The following is a 19,589-nucleotide window of genomic DNA, read 5'->3' as shown; positions in this document are numbered from 1 at the left end:
GTTGACATTAAACTCATTCAGGGCATTTTGGGAAGTAAACTTATTTTATACACCTTCTTACAACGAGCTAGAGATATTATTCTTGTGTCACTAAACATGATGCTACAGAATATAGACTAGGAAGGGACCTGCTCTCCAGAAGTTGCAAAACAACAGCATCAATATTGGGGATGGAGGTGTGGTATGAAAGCTTCGACGATACACACACTCGACCAATCACGAGTCAATCTCAGCTGTCATGTCGTTTCACCCCGGTTTTATAGCATCTAATAACTTTTTTGTTCGGTCTATCTTCCGTCCACTAACATGGAGGAGGCAGGATTTATGAGCTATACTACTACCAGCCACCAGGTGGCGATCAAGATGCTTTGGCTTCACTTGAGGAGTGCAGTCATGTCGTCCATCTTTATATGCAGTCTATGAGTTAAAGTAAATATGAAGTTGATGCCAGCTCCCACTAAGTTTAGCTTCGCATAGGGTTAAACTACAACTATAGGCAACAGGGTTAAACAGCCAACCTGGCTCTGCCCAAAGATAACACAATTCACCTACCAGCATGAATACAAAAGTGTCAAAGTGACACTCTGGTTAAATGGGGTTAATGTGTCAGACTTTTTGGATGAGCACGGCGGCTGCTGGACTGTCCACTGGTTGTATGTGACGACAGGACTCCGGAAAACAAGAAAATTAATGAATCCAGTTTTCTAAAATGTCAAACTTTTTCCTCGAAATGCAGCGAATGACCACTTCTCACAACCCCTCACATGTTTGTAAGTATTTCTATGAGGAAATAATTTACATAACCCTAGCCCTAACCCTGGCCTTACAGATATCTTAATCAGAATACAACCCCTACAGCATGTACCACTACTACCTCTATACTCATTATGATAATCACAGTGTTGGATTCCAAAGGGCTAATTACTTAAATGTACCTCTGGAAAGAAAAGGCTGCAGAAGAACTGAGAGCGGTGTCGGGCTGCGTTTTACACAAGTACCACCTGAACGTGAGGTGGCTGCGGCCAGGACACATGTGCGCTCGGCTGCAGATGAACGAGGGCTGGCGGTGTGTTTGCCATGAAGTATGAGGTAAGTTCCTCTGTGTCTCTCCCTCTCTTTGTCCCCTCACCCTCATGGGAGGCCCTGTTGATTTAACTGCTAAGCTTTCCCCGGAAACACAAGAGATGGGCAGATAGAGAGGTTAAAACAGAGAAAGAGAGGAAGAGAAACTGAAAGAAGGGACTAGAAACTGTTTAACTTTTTTTTTTTTAAATACATATGTTGACTATTGTCTCTAAGATAGTTGTCATGCTTCCCTTAAAGTTTCCCTCAGCATGTTCTCTGCTCAACAAACGTCCTAATTTTTGCAGATCTGTGATGTAATTAAGTAAAGTAGGAAAAACTCATGTTTGTGAGACTTGAGCTATTTCCATTAGTCAGCATGTCTGTTTGCCTTAAAGATTGTGTTTACTGTCCAGATCAGATTTATGAAGACACTATTAACTCACTGAGTCCTCACCGAGACACTATTAAGACCCAGAGAGACTCTGGATTAACAAGTTTAGCTGTTAAGGAGCATCGAGAAACGCTTGTTCTGCATTTCTCTGCTCGCTGGATTTAAACAGGTTGGAGAAGAAAACAAAATATCCACAGATTTTCAGTCTAACTAAGACACACAGAGGCAGTGTGGAGACACAGGGGGGGGGGGGGGGGCAAATATGTGAGAGCAAAAACAACTGTGTGAGATCTTAAAGACAGTAGCAGCCCAAGGTCGTGTTTATGTACAGTGTCGGAAGTTTTAGCCATTAAAAAGTTTTACATTCACTTATTAAAATGTCAGTGGCACATCCCAAAGAGTTTAGATGTAGTGAGTATATGTTGTTGCATTTAAGTAAAGATATACCAGCTTTTTTTTTAATCGTGAAAGGTAATACGCATGTATGTCAAGACAGCTGACTCACTCAGGGACTGTCAGGCACCAGTTGATAATAAGAATAATAAGAATAATAAGAATTATAAGAATTAATAGCATTTTATTTGTGTGATGCATTTAACAATGCTCAAAGACATTAATATAGGATTTTAAAAAACTGAAAGCCAAATAATTATAAAATAATAATAAATATAATATAATTAAATAAAATATATATATCATATAATATAATAATGATGATCACATATTGAAATTTAAGATACACACCATGATCAAACATTGGAAGCAGTTCAGGTGTTTATTAGATAAGACAAACCTTTCTGTCAATGAGCTTTTCTTAAGTGATGATATGACGACAGCCTTGAGGTGGGTTATGATTTAATATTGAACTTAAAGGAGACTGATGTAAAGATGCAGTTTTATGATATTCATTATTTTAGTGAATTCACTCATTCACTAAATGAATGAGTGAATTTCAAGAAAAACTCAATTCGCAATGTTAAAGGAAGTGAACAAAAAATCCTGGATTGGCCCCCTGATATGGATCTGCACCAAATTGTTATGGGTTCTTCCATGACCCATACCAGATCCTTCCACCGGGTTTTGTGGTAATCTGTATAGTTTTTGTGTAATTTTGCTTACAAACAAATAAACCAACAAACAATTGTAATTAGGATACAGTCAAGCCTTCTCAGAGTCAAGTTTATGTCACAGGTTTATGGTCCTTAGCATTTTCCAAATTGAGAGAACATTTGATTTGTATGCACCTGTTTGAACCTAACTTTAACTGAGGACCTAAAAATTCCCAAGAAAACCTCTTAATTCCCTGGATCCTATCATTGTAGTCAATTATCATGAAATCAATTCAAAGTGATCGTAATTTACTACAATGATCTACGGGTTAAAGAGGTTAACTTGTGAATTTTAGAACCTTAGAGCAAGTTGAATATTAATAACAGTTTATAACTTCCCCAGTTACCAATAGTTTATATAATGCTACAGTGAAACTCTTTCCCCTGCATCACATCCTCATGAAGCGGCTCGCTTCAATGGCAGTGACTGTCCACTGCGAGGCAGTAGAGAGTCTACTGTCCAACTTGGGCCAACACAACCATGAAGAGTTTGGGATGAATTATATCTGATGAAAAATATCTGATATGTGTGTATGAGGTTTGTGTGTGTGTGAGTGCGTGTGTTTGTGTGAGGAGAGAAACATGGATAAAACAAGAAAAACTGAATAAAAGAGACAGACAAAGATAGACAAAGATAAAACAGAGAGAAATAGACAAAGAAAGAGAGAGAGAGACTCTGCCTATAGAGTGTGAACATGCCTGTGAACCATGAGAGAGGGATATGGGGAGAGAGAGAAAGAGAGGAGGGGATTGTTTCAAACAGGGATTTGCAGCAGAGGGGAAAGAAAGAAAGGGGGCAGTGGCACTCAGTGACAGAGTGCTATACACACTCACATGCGCTCACACACTCTGTTTCCTGTGTGTCTCTCTCCCATCGTGTCAGTCAACCAGTCAGTTGATTATTTTTGTGGGCGCGTGTGTGTTTGATGGGGATGTTGAAAAGAGCTTGTAACCATCCTTCCTCTCTATGAACGACGGTAAGTTCATTTCATTCTGTCGCATCTCTCATGTCAGGCCTGGGCCGGACTTCATTCCACTTTTTTCTCTTCCATGTGTGTGTGTGTGTGTGCGTGTGTGTTGTCACTATTTTTCTGGCTGGCTTTTTGCCGTGACTTTGGTCTGTAGCCAGACTGAGGCCTCCATGCAGCCCTGTCACTGTTTGCCTTCTTTTACAATCCATTTGGAACCACAGGGGGCAAAACTAATGAGCTGTGCGCCAGAGTCACCAGTCAAAGGTGGATTTTTAATTAGAGGTTCATTTTGATAATAATAACTATTATATGTGAAGGGCCATAATTAGTCGTGTTGTCTTCTACCTCTTTCTATGATGTATAGTAGCATATTAATAATACATTTCATTGAAGTTCTGAGGGGACTCTGTTGTTCAGCTGTGTTTTTATGGTCTCACTTAGAATCCTGTATCACCTATTCATCACTGAAAAACAGAATAACATGTAAACTCTTCATTTCTCTACTGGCACATAACCTATTATGAACTTTTCCTTCTTGAATCTGAGTAGAAATGATCCAAAAGAACCAGCTCCAACATTTTGATGTGTAACATTTAAGGTTGACATCAGCTTTCTCTCCTCTCGCTGTATGAACATGGGTTTTGATTCACTTTAGAAAGTTACTGGATTAAAGTGTGAGCCTGCTGATAACTGGGTTTGGTCTCTGAGACTTGTGGATGTTTCTGTCAAAAATGATTAAGCCCTTTGAGTTCTTGGGCTCCAGTAGGTGATGTTCAGTGGGCAGATCTTTCTAGAAATATAACGTTTTATTCACTGTGTATTTGTGTGTGTGTGTGTGTGTGTGTGTGTGTGTGTGTGTGTGCGTGCGTGTGTGTGTGTGTGTGTGTGTGTGTGTGTGTGTGTGTGTGTGTGTGTGTGTGTGTGTGTGTGTGTGTGTGTCTGTGTGTGTGTGTGTGTGAGCGTGCGTGCGAAGGTATTGAAGGCATTTTTAAAATTTGGATAAAAACAATTTTACGGTATTCTTTCCACTTACAAAGTGACATTCTTTAGATATGAGATCTGGAATTACTCACTAACACAACTTGTTGAACATAGAAGGCCACAAATTATAAAGTATGAAGTAAAGTTTAAAGGTTTGTTGAAACCAAGATGTTGCACACCACACAATGTGTGCATGTGCACGTGTATGTGAATGTGCACATGGTTCTAATACATGTGTATAAGATGATAGGCGGGGGGGGGATGTGCTGCAGATTAGTGTCTTAATATAACACAATCATACTTGCCACACACACTCTCACAGTCTGATTCCAAGTTGAACCAAGTCAAGTTGTCACAGCTTTTATGGTTAAATGATCTTTAGAAACTGTAGTTTCCAAAAGGAACAACAGCAGCCCAAAGAGTTTCCTATCACTCCAAAGACACTTTATAAGGTGTAATTGATGATTTTACTAATGGTTAATAAATAATTTACTAATGTTTCCAAGAAGAGAATGAGAGCAAGTTACAACTTGCCAGATTGTCAAAATCCTTCTCTTACATTTTAGAGATTAAGAAAATTTGCTTTGTTTTTTGAACTAACTCTTTAATTTAGTTCAACCCTAACCCTAACCCTAACCCTTCTCAGGAAATCCCCCTAAATGGACAATTTATTAACTTAAGTTAACATCAGTAATTTGTTACTGCTGCCAATGAGGTTGTGTTTTTTGTCAGCATTTGTCTGTCTGTTAGTTGGCTGCATTACACAAAAACTACTCTATGGATTACCACAAAACATGGTAGAAAGATATGGCTCATGGAAGAACCCATTCAATTTTGTTGCAGAAGGAACTTTTTATCTCTTTTTGAATTTTCTTTAACATTGTGAGATAGAGGCGTTTAGTCATTTTCAACAACGTCCCAGGGAGTCATACCTCGATCTTGATGCGGAAAATCGTGCCCATTTAGGGGAATAAATCAGTCAGCTTGATTTAATTTAAGTTAACCGTTGGGCCTTGTGGATGTATGCTCTCTTCTGAGTGCTACTCTTCTTGTAAATGTGTTTTGTAGGTTGAACAGAATTAGCACCTCTTATTAAAGGCTTATCACTGATCTATAAATCATTATTGAATGATTAAGCCAAACCTCTTCAGCTAACTTAACATCTCGTTTTTTTTTTTATTTCATTTTTTTCATTTCTGTGGATCAGCAATAACCTAGAAGGCTAGAAGGACGAATCTGTGGAAATATCCCTCTGGTTCTGCTGCATCTATTTTAATACTTACTGTCCATCTGCAATGTTATGCTGACTCATTGGAGCACTTTTTTCAATATCAATAAATTAAACCATTTGTATAAACCCAATATGTAAATGCCTTATAAAAAGTCTCATTGATAATAAAAATGTGTAACACCATTCCTTTTCTCTGGTCCCTTTCCGTCTGCTTCCTCCTCTCCTTCAGGACAAGAGACACAGAGACGAGGACACGGGGACGTACAGTTTCTCACAGAGGAAACTCACCCACCAGTCTACCTCCTGTCATCACCACTGCTGCTGTCTATGAGCTGCACTGAGGCAGAGGAGTGGGCTTTCCAACAATCCTGACACACGGAAAAACCCTGTTGAAGCTCCACCAGCAGCAGCAGCAGCGGCTGACATCATGTCGTCTCCTCCCCTCCCCATGCCCTCTCTCCCCCCCAGCCCGCTGGCCATGGAGTACCTGAATGACTTTGACCTCCTCAAGTTTGAGGTGAAATCTGACACTCCTCCACTCCCTCCTCCTTGTCCATATCCCAAATCTGGCTACGACCCCTCGAGCTCACCGTACACCAGCCACCCTCCACAGGACTCCAGTTTGAGCTCCAGCCCCTACAACTCGCTGCCGCCCTCGCCGACGCTCAGCGACGCCCACCCGCCTCCCTCAGGCTCTTCCTCCCTCTCATCGTCATCCTCCTCCATCTCCTTCCCCTTCTCCATCTCGAACAGCTTCAACTCTGGCATCAGCTCTGGCTCTCAGGGGAATGTGGAGGGGAGCCCGGCCCACAGTGGGCCCCAGGGTCCCACTCCGGCCTCGCTGGAGGACCTGATCTGGCTGGCAGCGCTGCAGCAACAGTTTGGAGGGGAGGTGACAGGGCCTGCCACTCTGCTGGGAGCCTTGGGAGGGGTACCAGAGAGAGGGGACAGAGAAAGGGGGCCGGTAAATGGCTTCCTGGGCTGTGAGGATGCTGTTGAGGCCCTGCTGAACTCAGCTGCTGCAGCTGTCAGCTCACAGGTAACATGCTCTAGGTTAAAACTATGATTCTCTTATAGCCATGAAAAGGTTGGCTTTTCTCTTCTCCCCCCCTGCTGCCTCTTCATCATCTCCTGTGCCCCCTCCTCCCCTTCAGTTTCCAGGTCTCTCTCAGAGTTCCAGCAGCAATCTTGGAGACTCAAGCAGCGACAGCGGAGGCGACATATCCTGCACCAAGGGGACAGACATGTGCCATCGCCCGCTCGTCTTCCTCTCATCGGCCCCTGCCTCGCTCCCCAACGCCACCCAAGCCTCGGCTCCCTACCCGCAGCCTCTCAGCCCCCAGGGTCGCCTTCATCACCACCAGCATCACCATCACCAGCACCACTCGCATCACCCCATGCATGGCAGCCATCACCATCACCACCACCCACTAGTTAATCAGGTAAACGGGGACGTTGAAGGAGGGGCAGGGAGCAAAGTGAGAAAACAGAGGCACCTGTATGAGAGGGCTGAGCGGAGGGAGAGAGGGATCGTGCAGTGAAGGATTAGGATTAGGACATTAGAACATGGTTATTAATGTCTGTATCTATCTGAGGCATCACTTGAAGGCCTGCTCTCTACAGCTCTAAGGGAAGTGAAGTCTCTGAAGACACAAAATCTTAATTTCCAATGAAATAAGGCAGTTTTTAGAAATGCGTTGAGAATTATTATTTATCAGCAGTTGCACATTTTCATATGAAAACATATTTTATCATATTGTAATTGTGTCTCACTACATTATCAGTCATTATTGGTTGACTAATACATGAATTAACACTTACATGTGCTTACAACTATAAAAGGGTTTATTATATATCATATATTAAGTGTTGATACTGCTTATACCTGATGAATAGAATTCCAAATTTTTCCAAAGACATTTTGTCATCAGCTTTTTAACATATACACAAGCCAATTCTTCAACTAGAAACCAGCTAAAGGAATAATAACTCAACACTTTAAATTGTGAAATGTGATTGGAGGAAAAAGACAGTTAATAAAGCTCAGTGTTGAATGGCTGTAACTTTAGAAGGTAAAGAAATGCAGTAATCTGTGTTGTGGTCGATCAAGATGCCTGGGTGGATCACTATGTGGAGCACAGTGTGAGCTTATGATAATATCTGCTATTATTGCTGTGTGTAATCCTGATAACTGTCACCCACACTTAGTCAGATTACGTGACAGATTATGGACATGTGGTGCTGAAATGTGCCCCACACACACACACACACACACACACACATAGACACGCATACAATGTGATGTATCACATGTGCACCAGTCACAATGTGGTGATGTGTTCCACCTTGTGTTCAACAGTGTGGGGCAAACGACCGCTTCTCTGACGAGCAGCTGGTGAGCCTGTCGGTTCGCGAGCTCAACCGACACCTGCGTGGCGTGAGCAAGGACGAGGTGGTGCGCCTGAAGCAGAAACGCCGCACACTAAAGAACCGTGGCTATGCCCAGTCCTGCCGCTACAAGCGCCTACAGCACCGCCACGCTCTGGAGTCAGAGAAACATGTGCTCACACAACAGGTATGAGTATGTATGAGTCTCACTGATAAGCTCTCCCAGTTTATGCACATCCAGGCCTAATCTGACCCCAAACCTGAACCTAAATCTGATATTGAGCTTTATTATGGACATCCTGACCCTGAAAAGGCCTCAGAAGGAGACAAATCCACTGTCTGACACTCTGAGAGGCCTCAATCCTCTAAATTTACATCCCTGACACAATTTACTAGGAAAAATGAGTCAACATCTTTGCACTGTGTCTCAGTGAAGCACAGAGAAATGACCATCTTCTCTCCACCTCCCTCCCCTCAGTTGGAGCAGCTGCAGTGTGAGCTGACTCGAGTGCTGAGGGAAAGAGACACCTACAAGGCTCGCTACGAGAAGCTCCTCAACACGAACCACGGCGCCGGCGGCGAGGCCCCCCTGACCCGCCCCAGCAACCCACCTTCCCCACCCCCCGACTACTTCCTCTGAGTTTATACCCACAGAGGAGAACATAGAGGAAAGACAAGCTCCGCCAACGTGGAGCGACCAGTGATGAGGGATCAAACTTGGAGAAAGCAAAGAAGTATGCGTTTATGTGTGAGTGTGCATGTGTGCGTGCGTGTGCATGTGTGTGCATGTGTGTGTACAGCAGGGAAGGTGAGAGAGACATTCAGTTTCGGGGGCCACACAACTGTGAAATCCACCCTTGAACGAAGGGGAATCATAGAGCGAGACTCTAGGCTGCTTCTTGGACTAAACTGTGAATAGTTGCACAAACACTGGCTGAGAGCTCATTGAGATCGTCTGCCTGTGACACCAGCACAACAGTGGACAAATACCACTGACGGAATCAGATTACAATCGTATTAATCCCTGACCCTGCTGAAGCATATTATCTATGCAATGTGGCATAGCTGCAATGTACTCTCCAAATGAGTGTTGAGGCTCACATCGTAGTTTTGTTTTTATTTTTATATAATAAGCTGCTATAAAGCTGCAGAGGTCTGAGTAGTGCAGTGGTGCTGGATGTGGAGTGGTATGGGCTTGGATGAAGTATCCACAGCATGCAGTTAAGTATTTGCCAGCTAATATTTCACAGTTGCCTACCAAAGTGTTTAAGCTCACCAAGACTTGTTATTCTTTGTAAAGTGAATAATCATAGATTAAAGAATGTACAAGGATACCTCTCATGGGGACCTTCCAGTGATTGTGCTAAATGAATAGTGGGGATACTGCTTTATTTTTTTTAATTTTCTTTTTTAGCAAATAAATCTAGTTGGAAATGGTGACTTTCAGCCATTAACACAAACAGAGAAGACTCGCTGTTTGCTCTCGAGGTTTTTTACATACAAAGAAGTGGAGCTGGTTGTAATTAATGAAGCGGCTGCATGTGGTGGAAAGGACAAAGACACCCAATCCCAAGAGTGTGGCATGATTTGTGTGGTTGTGTCCAGTTCTTCTAGGCACATTGAACACCTCTGTAGCAGGGACGATCACCATTTTAATGCGACATGTAGCACCACAGAGCCGGTCACTGTGCACTCAGGTACTGTGGTTCTACTTCAGATGCAACTCAAAATCAATGGCGCAGGGGGAAAAAAGGCAAAAAATATTTTTTCATGGAGAAAAAAAAACTCTTCCATGGAATCATTGCGTTAGATTTATTTATTTTGGGTGTAGGTTAAATAAATTGTTATTTTTATTTATTCACTTATTTATTCAGTATTTATTGTTTATTTATGTATTGATTCTAATTATTTTACCGGTTTTATTCCATTAGTGTGTATTTTTACTTTCCTACAGTTTATTACCTTATCCAATTGTGATTAGAATTAACATTATTACCAAAACATGACGGCCGCTCCTGTTGTAGTGTGGTTTCATATGCATATGAAATAAACAAAGTACTTTACCATCCCTGGCGTGCCGTGTTGTGTTTTGTGCACTCTTCACACAGGTCACCTCCTCTCCATTCACCTATCTGAGCATCTCCCACTCGTAGTCTTGTGCAGGCCTATTCTGTGCAGCTCACCCTGCAGCCCCATCCCCTGCTCCATCCCTCTCTTTATCTCCGTCCCTCTATAGTGAGGCAGTGACCCTGGGTGTTGCACTGTTTGGGATGACCTCATCTTCGGCTCTACCTCTCTCTCTCTCTGTCTCTCGCTCTCTCTCTCTCTGGCCTGTACAATAGGAGCAGGATTAGGGCTATAATAGCGTCCTGGCTGCTCACTGCCGGAGCCTATTGTGGCTTTGTGTGGGAGGGACGCACCACCGCTCACGGCCACACTCGTATTCTGATAGAAAACATGCACATATACACTCCTTGGATGTGGGACTATATGGTTTTATTTGATTAAAAAAAGGTAAAATGGGTCAGTCCAGGAAAAGGTCACGTGTCGATGAGAAGACACAAAAGGAGAGAGGCGACAGACTGAAGCACTGGGCGGGCAGGTCCGTGGGATGTTTGTATTAAACCTGTTTGTACTAAAGGAATTCCCAAATCACACGTTTGAAACAAGTTGTGTTTCCCCAAGGACACACACACACGCACACACACACTCATAGTAACAGAGCCACGATGGAGAAGACTTGCGTTGTACTTCCCTCTAGTGGCCAGTATCTATATCGCAGCCATCTTCCACAGGTCAATGAGAGCTTCGTGACTCAGAGCATCTTTCTATAAGGACCTACTGCTCCCTGCCCCCTGCCTCCTGCCCCCTGCATCCTGCCCCCTGCATCCTACCTCCTGCCTCCTGTAACCTACCTCCTGCATCCGGCCTTCTGCCTCCTTCCGCCTGCCTCCTGCATCCTACCTCCTGCCTCCAGCATCTTACTTCCTGCCTCCTGCCCCCTGCATCCTGCCCCCTGCATCCTACCTCCTGCCTCCTGTAACCTACCTCCTGCATCCGGCCTTCTGCCTCCTTCCGCCTGCCTCCTGCATCCTACCTCCTGCCTCCAGCATCTTACCTCCTGCCTCATGCCTCCTGTCTCCTGCATCTTGCCTCCTGCCTCCTGCATCCTGCCTCCTGCCTCCTGCCTCCTGCCTCCTGCCTCCTACCTCCTGCATCCTGCATCCTGCATCCTGCCTCCTACCTCCTGCATCCTGCACTACAGTGAGGGTGATTGTCAGTTTGTAGAGCCTGAGAGAGAGAGAGAGAGAGAGAGAGAGAGAGAGATTTATAACAAATCTTAATCTCTAATAGGATTTTTGAATCCTATGTACAGTGTCTTTGACCATTGTTAATATAATTATTATTATTATATTAATAATAATAACAATGAACAATCAAACAAACTCAATATATTATAGAGAGAGAGAGCGAGAGAGCGAGAGCGAGAGCGAGAGAGAGAGAGAGAGAAGGGAGACACGACGGAGAGAGAGAGAGTGCAGCAAGAGAGAGATGAAGAGAGAGAGAGGAGGAGAGAGAGAGTAGGAGAGAGACAGAGAGAAAGGAAGAGAGAGAGAGACCGTGCTTACTTTGTACGGGAGCAGTGAGACAGGTGAGAGATCATACTTGGTGCTGAGCTGGGTTCATGAAGTGGGTGAGGTGGGGCTGAGGCGGACGAGGGGTAGAAGGGGGAGTGCTCAGTTTTCTTTTGGAGTCTTTTTCCCTGATCGCTTCATATCAGTTTGCAGATGCAGACAGATGTGCCCGAAGACAGACTCAGCAATGAGGAGAAGGCGACCACGGTAGGTGGGCTGCACGGGGCTGCATGGAGGTCTAGGCACACAGCCCCTAGTATCTAGAATTAAAGCAGCCAATCAGGGTTCAGGGCAAAGTTGGAGCGTTATAATGTTTTGTATTTAAAGTGTCAGCTTGATGGATGGATTTATTGTTTGTGTGAGTGTGTGTGTGTGTGTGTGTGTGTGTGTGTGTGTGTGTGTGTGTGTGTGTGTGTGTGTGTGTGTGAGTGTGTGTGTGTGTGTGTGTGTGTGTGTGTGTGTGTGTGTTTCTATAATTGGCATTATTGAATCTTACTTCTCTGAGATTTATTTGCATCTTAAGCAGCATTGATGTGACTATTCAATATGAAAGGAGAAAACTCCACTGAGAATAATCACCATGGCTTTTTAGCATTTTTCACCTCATTGTTGGGTTTTTTTCGAACCGCAACATTATTGTTTCAGTTCACTCTCACAGTTGGTAGTTTTTTCTATTACATCCCAAAAAATGTGTCTGAGCTTCTTGGAAACCGACCTTTTCCTAGCCCCACACCAAACAGCAGACAAACCGAGTCAGCAGCACATTGACCAGTGAAAGGACCAGATAGCAATTTGCCTCAGGAGCTGGTCGAGACCAAAACAGAGCTAAAATAGAGTGAATATTACATTGAGAAACAAACTTGCGGCATTTTTATATATATATGTATATATATATATATATACATATGTATATATAGAGATTATCTATCTTTCTATGTATGTTTCTTTCTATCTATGTATCCATCCATCCATCTCTCCATCCATTTAGGACATTAAGTTTGAATAATCTGAGCATTTATTTAGTTGTATTATGGGAATTGTATGAGATAATGTTTTTCAATCTTGACTTGTATAAGTGAGTCAATGTGACGATATCTCAGCCTCTGCTCTGCTGCACAGACATTGACCATTCATCCCCCTGTGTTATGAGAGTACAGTAGTAACAGTGAGTTATTATCTATAGCATCACTTCTGGGTTCTGTCCCTTAGTATTATGTCTGATGCATCACAGTGTCCCTCAATCTGTCCCTCAGTGTGACAGTATGACTCTGTCCAACACGCCGACAGTTCGCAGAGGAAGCACTCCTCTGCCACTTAAGCACCAGCTCAGACGAGAAGAAGCTGTGCATGATGATTGCGACTGGACATCAAGTGCTGCTGGGCCCTCTGCGTCACCGATCCGCTTCAGTCCAGCCTTGGACGACACTCCGACCGTGGCGGTGGAGGGCAGACCTGATGGGCCTCTAAGGATCGCCCTGCTGGGGCAGAACGGTGTGGGGAAGTCTTCTCTGGCCCTCGCCCTCGCTGGGGACATGGACAGGACGGCGTCTGTGGATTCTGATGGTACAAAGCTGTTTGTTTGACAAGACAAATTCAGTGTTGACGTGAAAAAGACCGCCTGCAGTAGCATTGCCTTCCACAGTGAGCAGCAGGTAAACAAAACCCAGCACCCATCTCCCATCTGAGACCTAACTGCTGCTCTCCCTGTCCCTAGGCGAGGGATACGTGTGCACGGTCACAGTGGATGAGGAGGAGAGCACCATCATTATCTTTGACAACTGGAGACAGGTGAGCCAAACAATACTTCACTGTTCCCACGATCCCTGTTCTCTGCTCCCTCATTAGGCCACTGAGCCCTCTTTGCACCTGCATCCATCCATCCACGAGCATATCCCATGGTGCCCTCTGCGTCTTGGGGACAGATTGCCAAGACAATTTGCATATAGAACAAGAAATAAGCTTAAAGGGGATAACATCATAGGTAAGTTAACCAAAACAAGAATTTGAAAGGGAACTGTAATGCACATGCAGCATATTAGAGGTGTTCATATTATATGTCCAGAGCACATGACAGCACTATATAACTGTAGAAATAGTTGCCTTGAGCTCAGAGAACTGCTGTGGCAGAAGGAGGACAATAAATCTGCTGCATCTGCATGTGGTTGTCTGAGGAAAAGCTCATTATCAGGTTGTTTTGCACACTTTTTTCTTCTTTTCCCTCGAGTGCATTTCCAAGGCATCTGTGCGGGGATGTGAGTGAGGGGGACAGAGAGAGAGAGAAAATCAGAGAGAGAGAAAGAAAGCTGCCCACAAAGCAGATGTGCCAAGTGATTGTATTCATGTCTTTGATTTAGGTGCATGTATTCGTTTTTTTATGTGGGGATTCTCTGACGTTTATATAATGATTATTGATGATCTGAAACACTGTGATGTTTGCCCAGGGAGGAAGTTGCCTTTGGATCTGAGTCAATTCTAGACTGAATCAAAATTAAATGAAAAGTCAATGAACAATGGCTGCTCTTAACAAAAAGACAGGAAGTTTTCTATGAAGGATTCACTCAGGGGCATTTTATTTTTAGAGATTTCTGTCTCTTTGCTGTTTGGAGAGGATTAGTGTACGTGTGTGTGTGTGTGTCACTGAGAATGTGCAGTGTATTGCAGTTTGTACTATCTACAGTAAAACATTCTCACTACAGCACAGAGGATTTTAGATACAGAATTCATCTGCTCATCATACAGCTGCTTTTTCTCCAGGCTACACTTGTACTGTTATTCTGGAAGTGAGGCTTTGAAAATTTAAGAGAGGAATAGATTATAAAGATGAGATGAGATAAACTTTACTGTTGTCGGGGAAATTCACTCGTTACTTCAGCAGATAGTCAGAATGATGTAGAGAAGGAAACACGTCAAAGTAAGCTACACTACGATACCATAACGTGGGATCAATATCATTTTAGAATATAGTCACCATCTTGTCCTATATTCTAAAATGATATTGATCCTACGTCTGGGAAATTCACTTGTTACAGCAGTACAATGTCAGAATGAGGTAGACAAGGGAACACGTGAAAGTATGAAAATAGATTAAAATAGGCAATCAAATAGAAAACAAGAAAACACAAATATTTGTTGAGAAACATGCTTGAGTAAAGTGCAGTGACACGGGACGATTGCACGAGGATGTGTATGAGATACTAAAATAGACCTGTTCATATAAATGCATATGACTAGCCTCACAGTATATATATATAAATGCCACCTACATTATTGTATGACACAGTGCGTTTGCCTCCGTCTGACCCTCAGGACCTGTCGGCTCTGCAGTGCGAGGTGTGTGTCCTGGTGTTTTCAGTGACTGACAGGCGCAGCTTCCACCGCACCGCCCAACTCCGACTGCTTTTGAGAGAGACTCAGCCCCAAACTCCCATCATCCTCGTTGGTAATAAGAGTGACCTTGTCCGCACACGTGAGGTCCCCTCTCAAGGTAAGACGAGCATCCTGCTCATCCCCCCCCCCCCGCCTCGTCCATCTAATTATTTTCCTTCAGTTGGTCTTCACACTCAGTGTTGACATTTTCAGCTCTGTATCTGTGTCAGCAAACACTAACGTGGGGTGAGATATGTGAAAATGCAAATGTCAGTGTTTCAGCTGAGTTGCAGTGTGGGAGTGTGAGGGGAGCCACAATCACAGTTAAAGCGAAGGAGAGCATTGACTGGGAATGAACTGCCTCTTCACATTCATGCAGCTTAAAAACACACATGCTGCCCAGCCATGTAATATTACAACATGTATACCTCCCAACTCAAAGACCCTGGAAACATATAAAAAACACACCTCCAACATGGCCCAACAGTCCCCTAAGGTCCAATCAATCTGCACCACAATGGACACACTCATAGATATTAGTTCCCTTTTTTTATATTAAAATCCATAAAATATTCCCTGGGAAATGTCAAAAAAGGCCCTTGCGCGCAATATTAAAGAAAGTGAAATATAAATCCTGGATCTGGACCAAAATTGTATCTAATCTCTCCTGACCTATTAAAGAAGACATGGAAATCTCACTTTATACAATGTATGACCTTTAAAATTGTGAAAGAAGTCATCCTTTATTCTTTTTAAGAGCACAAAGTTGGGAGGTGGGACAAGTATTTCGAGTGCTCATGGTTCTTTTATAAAGAATCCAATGATTAGGAAAAGTGACGACAAAATCTGGAATGCAGAAATGTCTTATGAAACGTGTTCTTACTGTGGCAGATAAAAGAACAAGTTAAGATAACTGCTTCCTCCGAGTTTATTAAAGACCCCCTCCAGCATTACACCTTCCAAAACTCAAAATTACATCTTCCAAAGGTTTGTCGTGAAAAATTCTCCTCATGACCTTAAAATGGTTTAAATCTTGCTCCACACCTTCCTTCATCAACTTATTACTTATTTATCTATAAATAACCGAAACATCAAAACGCCTGGTTGTTTGAGTCAGTTTATTATTCAGAATCATTTGTTTATTGCAATGTTACACACACACACACACACACACACTCCTTTTTGTTTGCTTTTCACCTCTCACACATGTTTACAGTGGCTGACAGTTGCTTCTGTGCAACAGAGCGTTCTGCAGCACCTCAAGATTTTGTTCTCTTTTTTTGCCACTGAGTTTCAGCCCTGCTGCAAGTCTTAAAAACCCAAACCATCTGCCCTCATTAAACTATAAACTTCCTCATAAGCTCCTTGTAATCGCTTGCAAGTGCAATTTGCACAATTGATCAAAGGGACCCTGCCTGATGTTAGCCTCGTATACAGAGAGCTCTTCAACACCCTCTCTGATGAAAGAACACAGCCTGTGAAGGGGTCGACCGAACCCTGGTTAAAGCTCATATCAGTCCTGGGTTTTATTACAGCTGGAAATCTTTGTACCATGTTATACCTTCATCTACTGTATCTCTCTTCATTTATTGTCTACTGTCAGCCATCCATTAAAGACAAAAATAATGAAAAAACTAATTTAAAAACCAAAATGTTGATTTTGTTGTATTGAATGTTTGCTAAAATGGGAAAAGGGCCAAGATTATGATTATATACCTCTTGTTGTTTTCCCACCACATTCACAGCTTGTCTAACATGTTTCACATGTTGGATTGAGTATAAAGGTGGAAGAAGAGAAGTATCATTTGCACTGGACTCAGAGAAGCTAACATTAATCCTTTCCTTTCCCTCAGAGGCCATGTCCAGCGCCGCCCTCTTCAACTGTCTCTTCCTGGAGATCTCTGCCTCTCTGGACCACCGCACCCTGGAGGTCCTGGAGTGTGCGGTGCGGCTAGCCAGGGGCCAGTCCCCGTGGCCCCCGGGGATGACCGCGGAGGACTTGAGCGGAGGAGGCCAACGCGAGAGCATCACCTCCCGTGCCAAACGTTTCCTGTCCAGCCTGGTGCCCAGGTACCCGCGAGAGCGGGAGGCGGGCAAGTTCCTGAGGCAGAAGTCCCGCTCGTGCCATGACCTGGGGGCGCTGTGATTGGGCGAGTCTGATGGTTCGATTGTTGACAGAGAATAGCTGGAGGTAGAACACCAACAAAAGAGAGGAGGAGGTAGTGACACAGCAGTTAGAGGATGAGAGATGAGGATGTGAGTAACAGAGGAGGTGTGAGTTTGAAGGAGCCAGAGCGATGGCAGGACACTGTTGTGAGTGATCATCATGTGCATCCAGCAGTAGAAAACAGCTAGAGTGATGTTAGTGATGTTTATCTGTAGGAAGATACAGCAATTTTGTACACAATCAACAAAGACGAGAAGATTATAATACTGTTTGTAGAGCACATGTAAATAAACTGTGGTCGTGATAGTTAACTGCCACCCTCATCTCTTTAAATAAATTGCTTTTTTGAGTCCTGACAAACTCAGTGCATGTTACCCTTGGCCTCTGTTTATTAATAAACCAGTTGTCACATTTAATCACATTTTACTACCGTTTCAAGCACAGGATTAAGTCATGACCACACAAATTCAGAACTCATTAGTGGGACAGACTTTGCTGATGACTCACGTTGTGTTCGTGGAGTCTCAGCTATTGTGGTATCCATGGGGACGGTGAGCAGTAAAACAATGAAGGGCCTGCGAGGAGAGAAAAAGTGGACGAACACAGCTCAGCATAGCAATAAGAGGAGAGGAGAAGGACGAGCAGATTATTGTATATAGACTGACTGTTGCCATGTTACCGTCGTCATGGCGACCAGGAATCACTGAGACATACACATCGCATCCATTTCAGCTCGGTGGCTTTTCCCCGTCACTTCAGAGACGGGAGGTGAATTGTATTTTTCAGCATAGAATTCAAAATCCCAAATTCAAATGCAGAGGATGTTGGGTTTTTTTTCATGTCAGATAACAGGTTATCACACTCATCTGGTTCACTCGCCAACCCACAGCACTTCCATCCTCCCACACCCACCCACACGTGCACAAAAATCCAGCACATCCCAGGTCATTATGCCCATCATTTGTTATCAAAGGAAGAGCTGTGCTATAATAGAAGTAAAAAAGTAAAATGGTGGCCTGATATTCTGACTCATTCTCTTGGCTGCAAACTACTGGAACCGATTGAGAGGTTAGGATTTTGACAACCTGGGCTGCAGGCTCCCTCCTGTGGACGACTTGATGTGCTGTAAGTGAGCCAATGATACAGTTACATGAATATATTTTGAAATGGAAACCTAAAGGAAATGTTCATGAAGTGGGGAAGCAGCTCACTATCCTAGTTCAAATGTTGCTGTCACTCAGAGAGATTTTGTTTGCAAACTAGCTGCAGCTCAGAAGATGCTGCAAGAGCTTTAACATCAGTGAAAATCCTCTGAATTGATCAAATTGTTGGTAAAATGTGCATCAAAAGTATCCATGGGAAATTCAAACAAAGTATCCTCTAAAATTGGTTGTTAAACCTGTGTGTGCTATATTTAGATGGTGCTTCTGAGCCACTGGCCAATTCTTCAATGATGTATATTTAAGAATGTGTATTCCACTAGGGCCTAAAAAAAAGATTAAAATCACAGCTTGCAAGAAAAGAAAAATCACTAACTCACATTTACTGAGGTTTGGTTTCCTTTGCTGCAGCTTCTCTCCTGAACAATTTCACATTTTATTCCCCAACAAAATGAAATGCTATTTTATAGACATCTCCACCAGGAATACAATTCTGGTGAAGAAACACCAAGCAACTCTATTTTAACAAAATTATAATCCATTTTAAATATGTAGAACCACATAACATCAAACTAAACCTTTAAAAATTTGGATTTTATAAGAATACAAAGAACGTGACCTCTGAATCTCTCTGTGGTGACTGTGGCCCAGACATCTTAATGATTCTGTTAAATGGTTTAATAGATCAATATGGTGTATTGATACCAGCAGTGGTGGGACGTAACAGAATATGTTTACTTTGTTCCTTTTTTCATGAATGTGTACTTTACAAAAATGAAAATGCACTCATTATCATCTCACCACTATATTTTAACCATTCAACAGAGCCAAGTAAGCAACCTCTCCATTTCCAGTGATTTTACTAAGCGGCCGCAGCTTCAAATTCTCTGAATATACGAGAGAAGTAAAAGGTTCAGTGTGTAAGAGTGTGTAAAAGGGGTCTATTGGCAGAAATTTTATATAAAATAATCCTAGTGATGTTTTCAATAGTGTTTCATCTAAAATTGTAAATATTGTTTTATTTGCCTTAGAATGGACCCTTTATATTTACATTGGAAGCAGGCCGCCATGTTTTTACAGTGGCCCAGACTGGACAAACTAAACACCTTTTGAGTTTTTATGACA

At 43.0% G+C, this 19,589-nt stretch overlaps 2 protein-coding genes across 3 annotated transcripts; both read left to right on the top strand.

Moving 5' to 3' along the window:
* Positions 1-3,447: 3,447 nt before the first annotated feature.
* nrl (neural retina leucine zipper) lies at positions 3,448-8,821 on the top strand. Its single transcript, XM_034583672.1, has 5 exons — positions 3,448-3,542; positions 5,978-6,787; positions 6,903-7,202; positions 8,108-8,323; positions 8,615-8,821. Exons 2-5 carry the CDS (start codon positions 6,176-6,178, stop codon positions 8,774-8,776), a joined length of 1,290 nt encoding a protein of 429 aa, XP_034439563.1. The 5' UTR covers positions 3,448-3,542; positions 5,978-6,175; the 3' UTR covers positions 8,777-8,821.
* A 2,905-nt stretch (positions 8,822-11,726) lies between these two features.
* LOC117760553 (GTP-binding protein REM 2-like) lies at positions 11,727-17,668 on the top strand. Of its 2 annotated transcripts, XM_034583676.1 has the most exons (6): positions 11,727-11,788; positions 11,918-11,978; positions 13,025-13,334; positions 13,486-13,559; positions 15,078-15,255; positions 16,991-17,668. In XM_034583676.1, exons 2-6 carry the CDS (start codon positions 11,925-11,927, stop codon positions 17,281-17,283), a joined length of 909 nt encoding a protein of 302 aa, XP_034439567.1. In that variant the 5' UTR covers positions 11,727-11,788; positions 11,918-11,924; the 3' UTR covers positions 17,284-17,668. The 2 variants fall into 2 exon arrangements, with proteins under 2 accessions (XP_034439567.1, XP_034439566.1); XM_034583675.1 differs by lacking the exon at positions 11,727-11,788 and having other exon boundaries at positions 11,798-11,978.
* Positions 17,669-19,589: the final 1,921 nt, after the last annotated feature.

The sequence above is a fragment of the Hippoglossus hippoglossus genome, chromosome 4 (assembly GCF_009819705.1).
Source record: "Hippoglossus hippoglossus isolate fHipHip1 chromosome 4, fHipHip1.pri, whole genome shotgun sequence".
Classification (NCBI taxonomy): Eukaryota; Metazoa; Chordata; class Actinopteri; order Pleuronectiformes; family Pleuronectidae; genus Hippoglossus; species Hippoglossus hippoglossus.
This window is presented reverse-complemented; position numbering and strand designations above follow the sequence as displayed.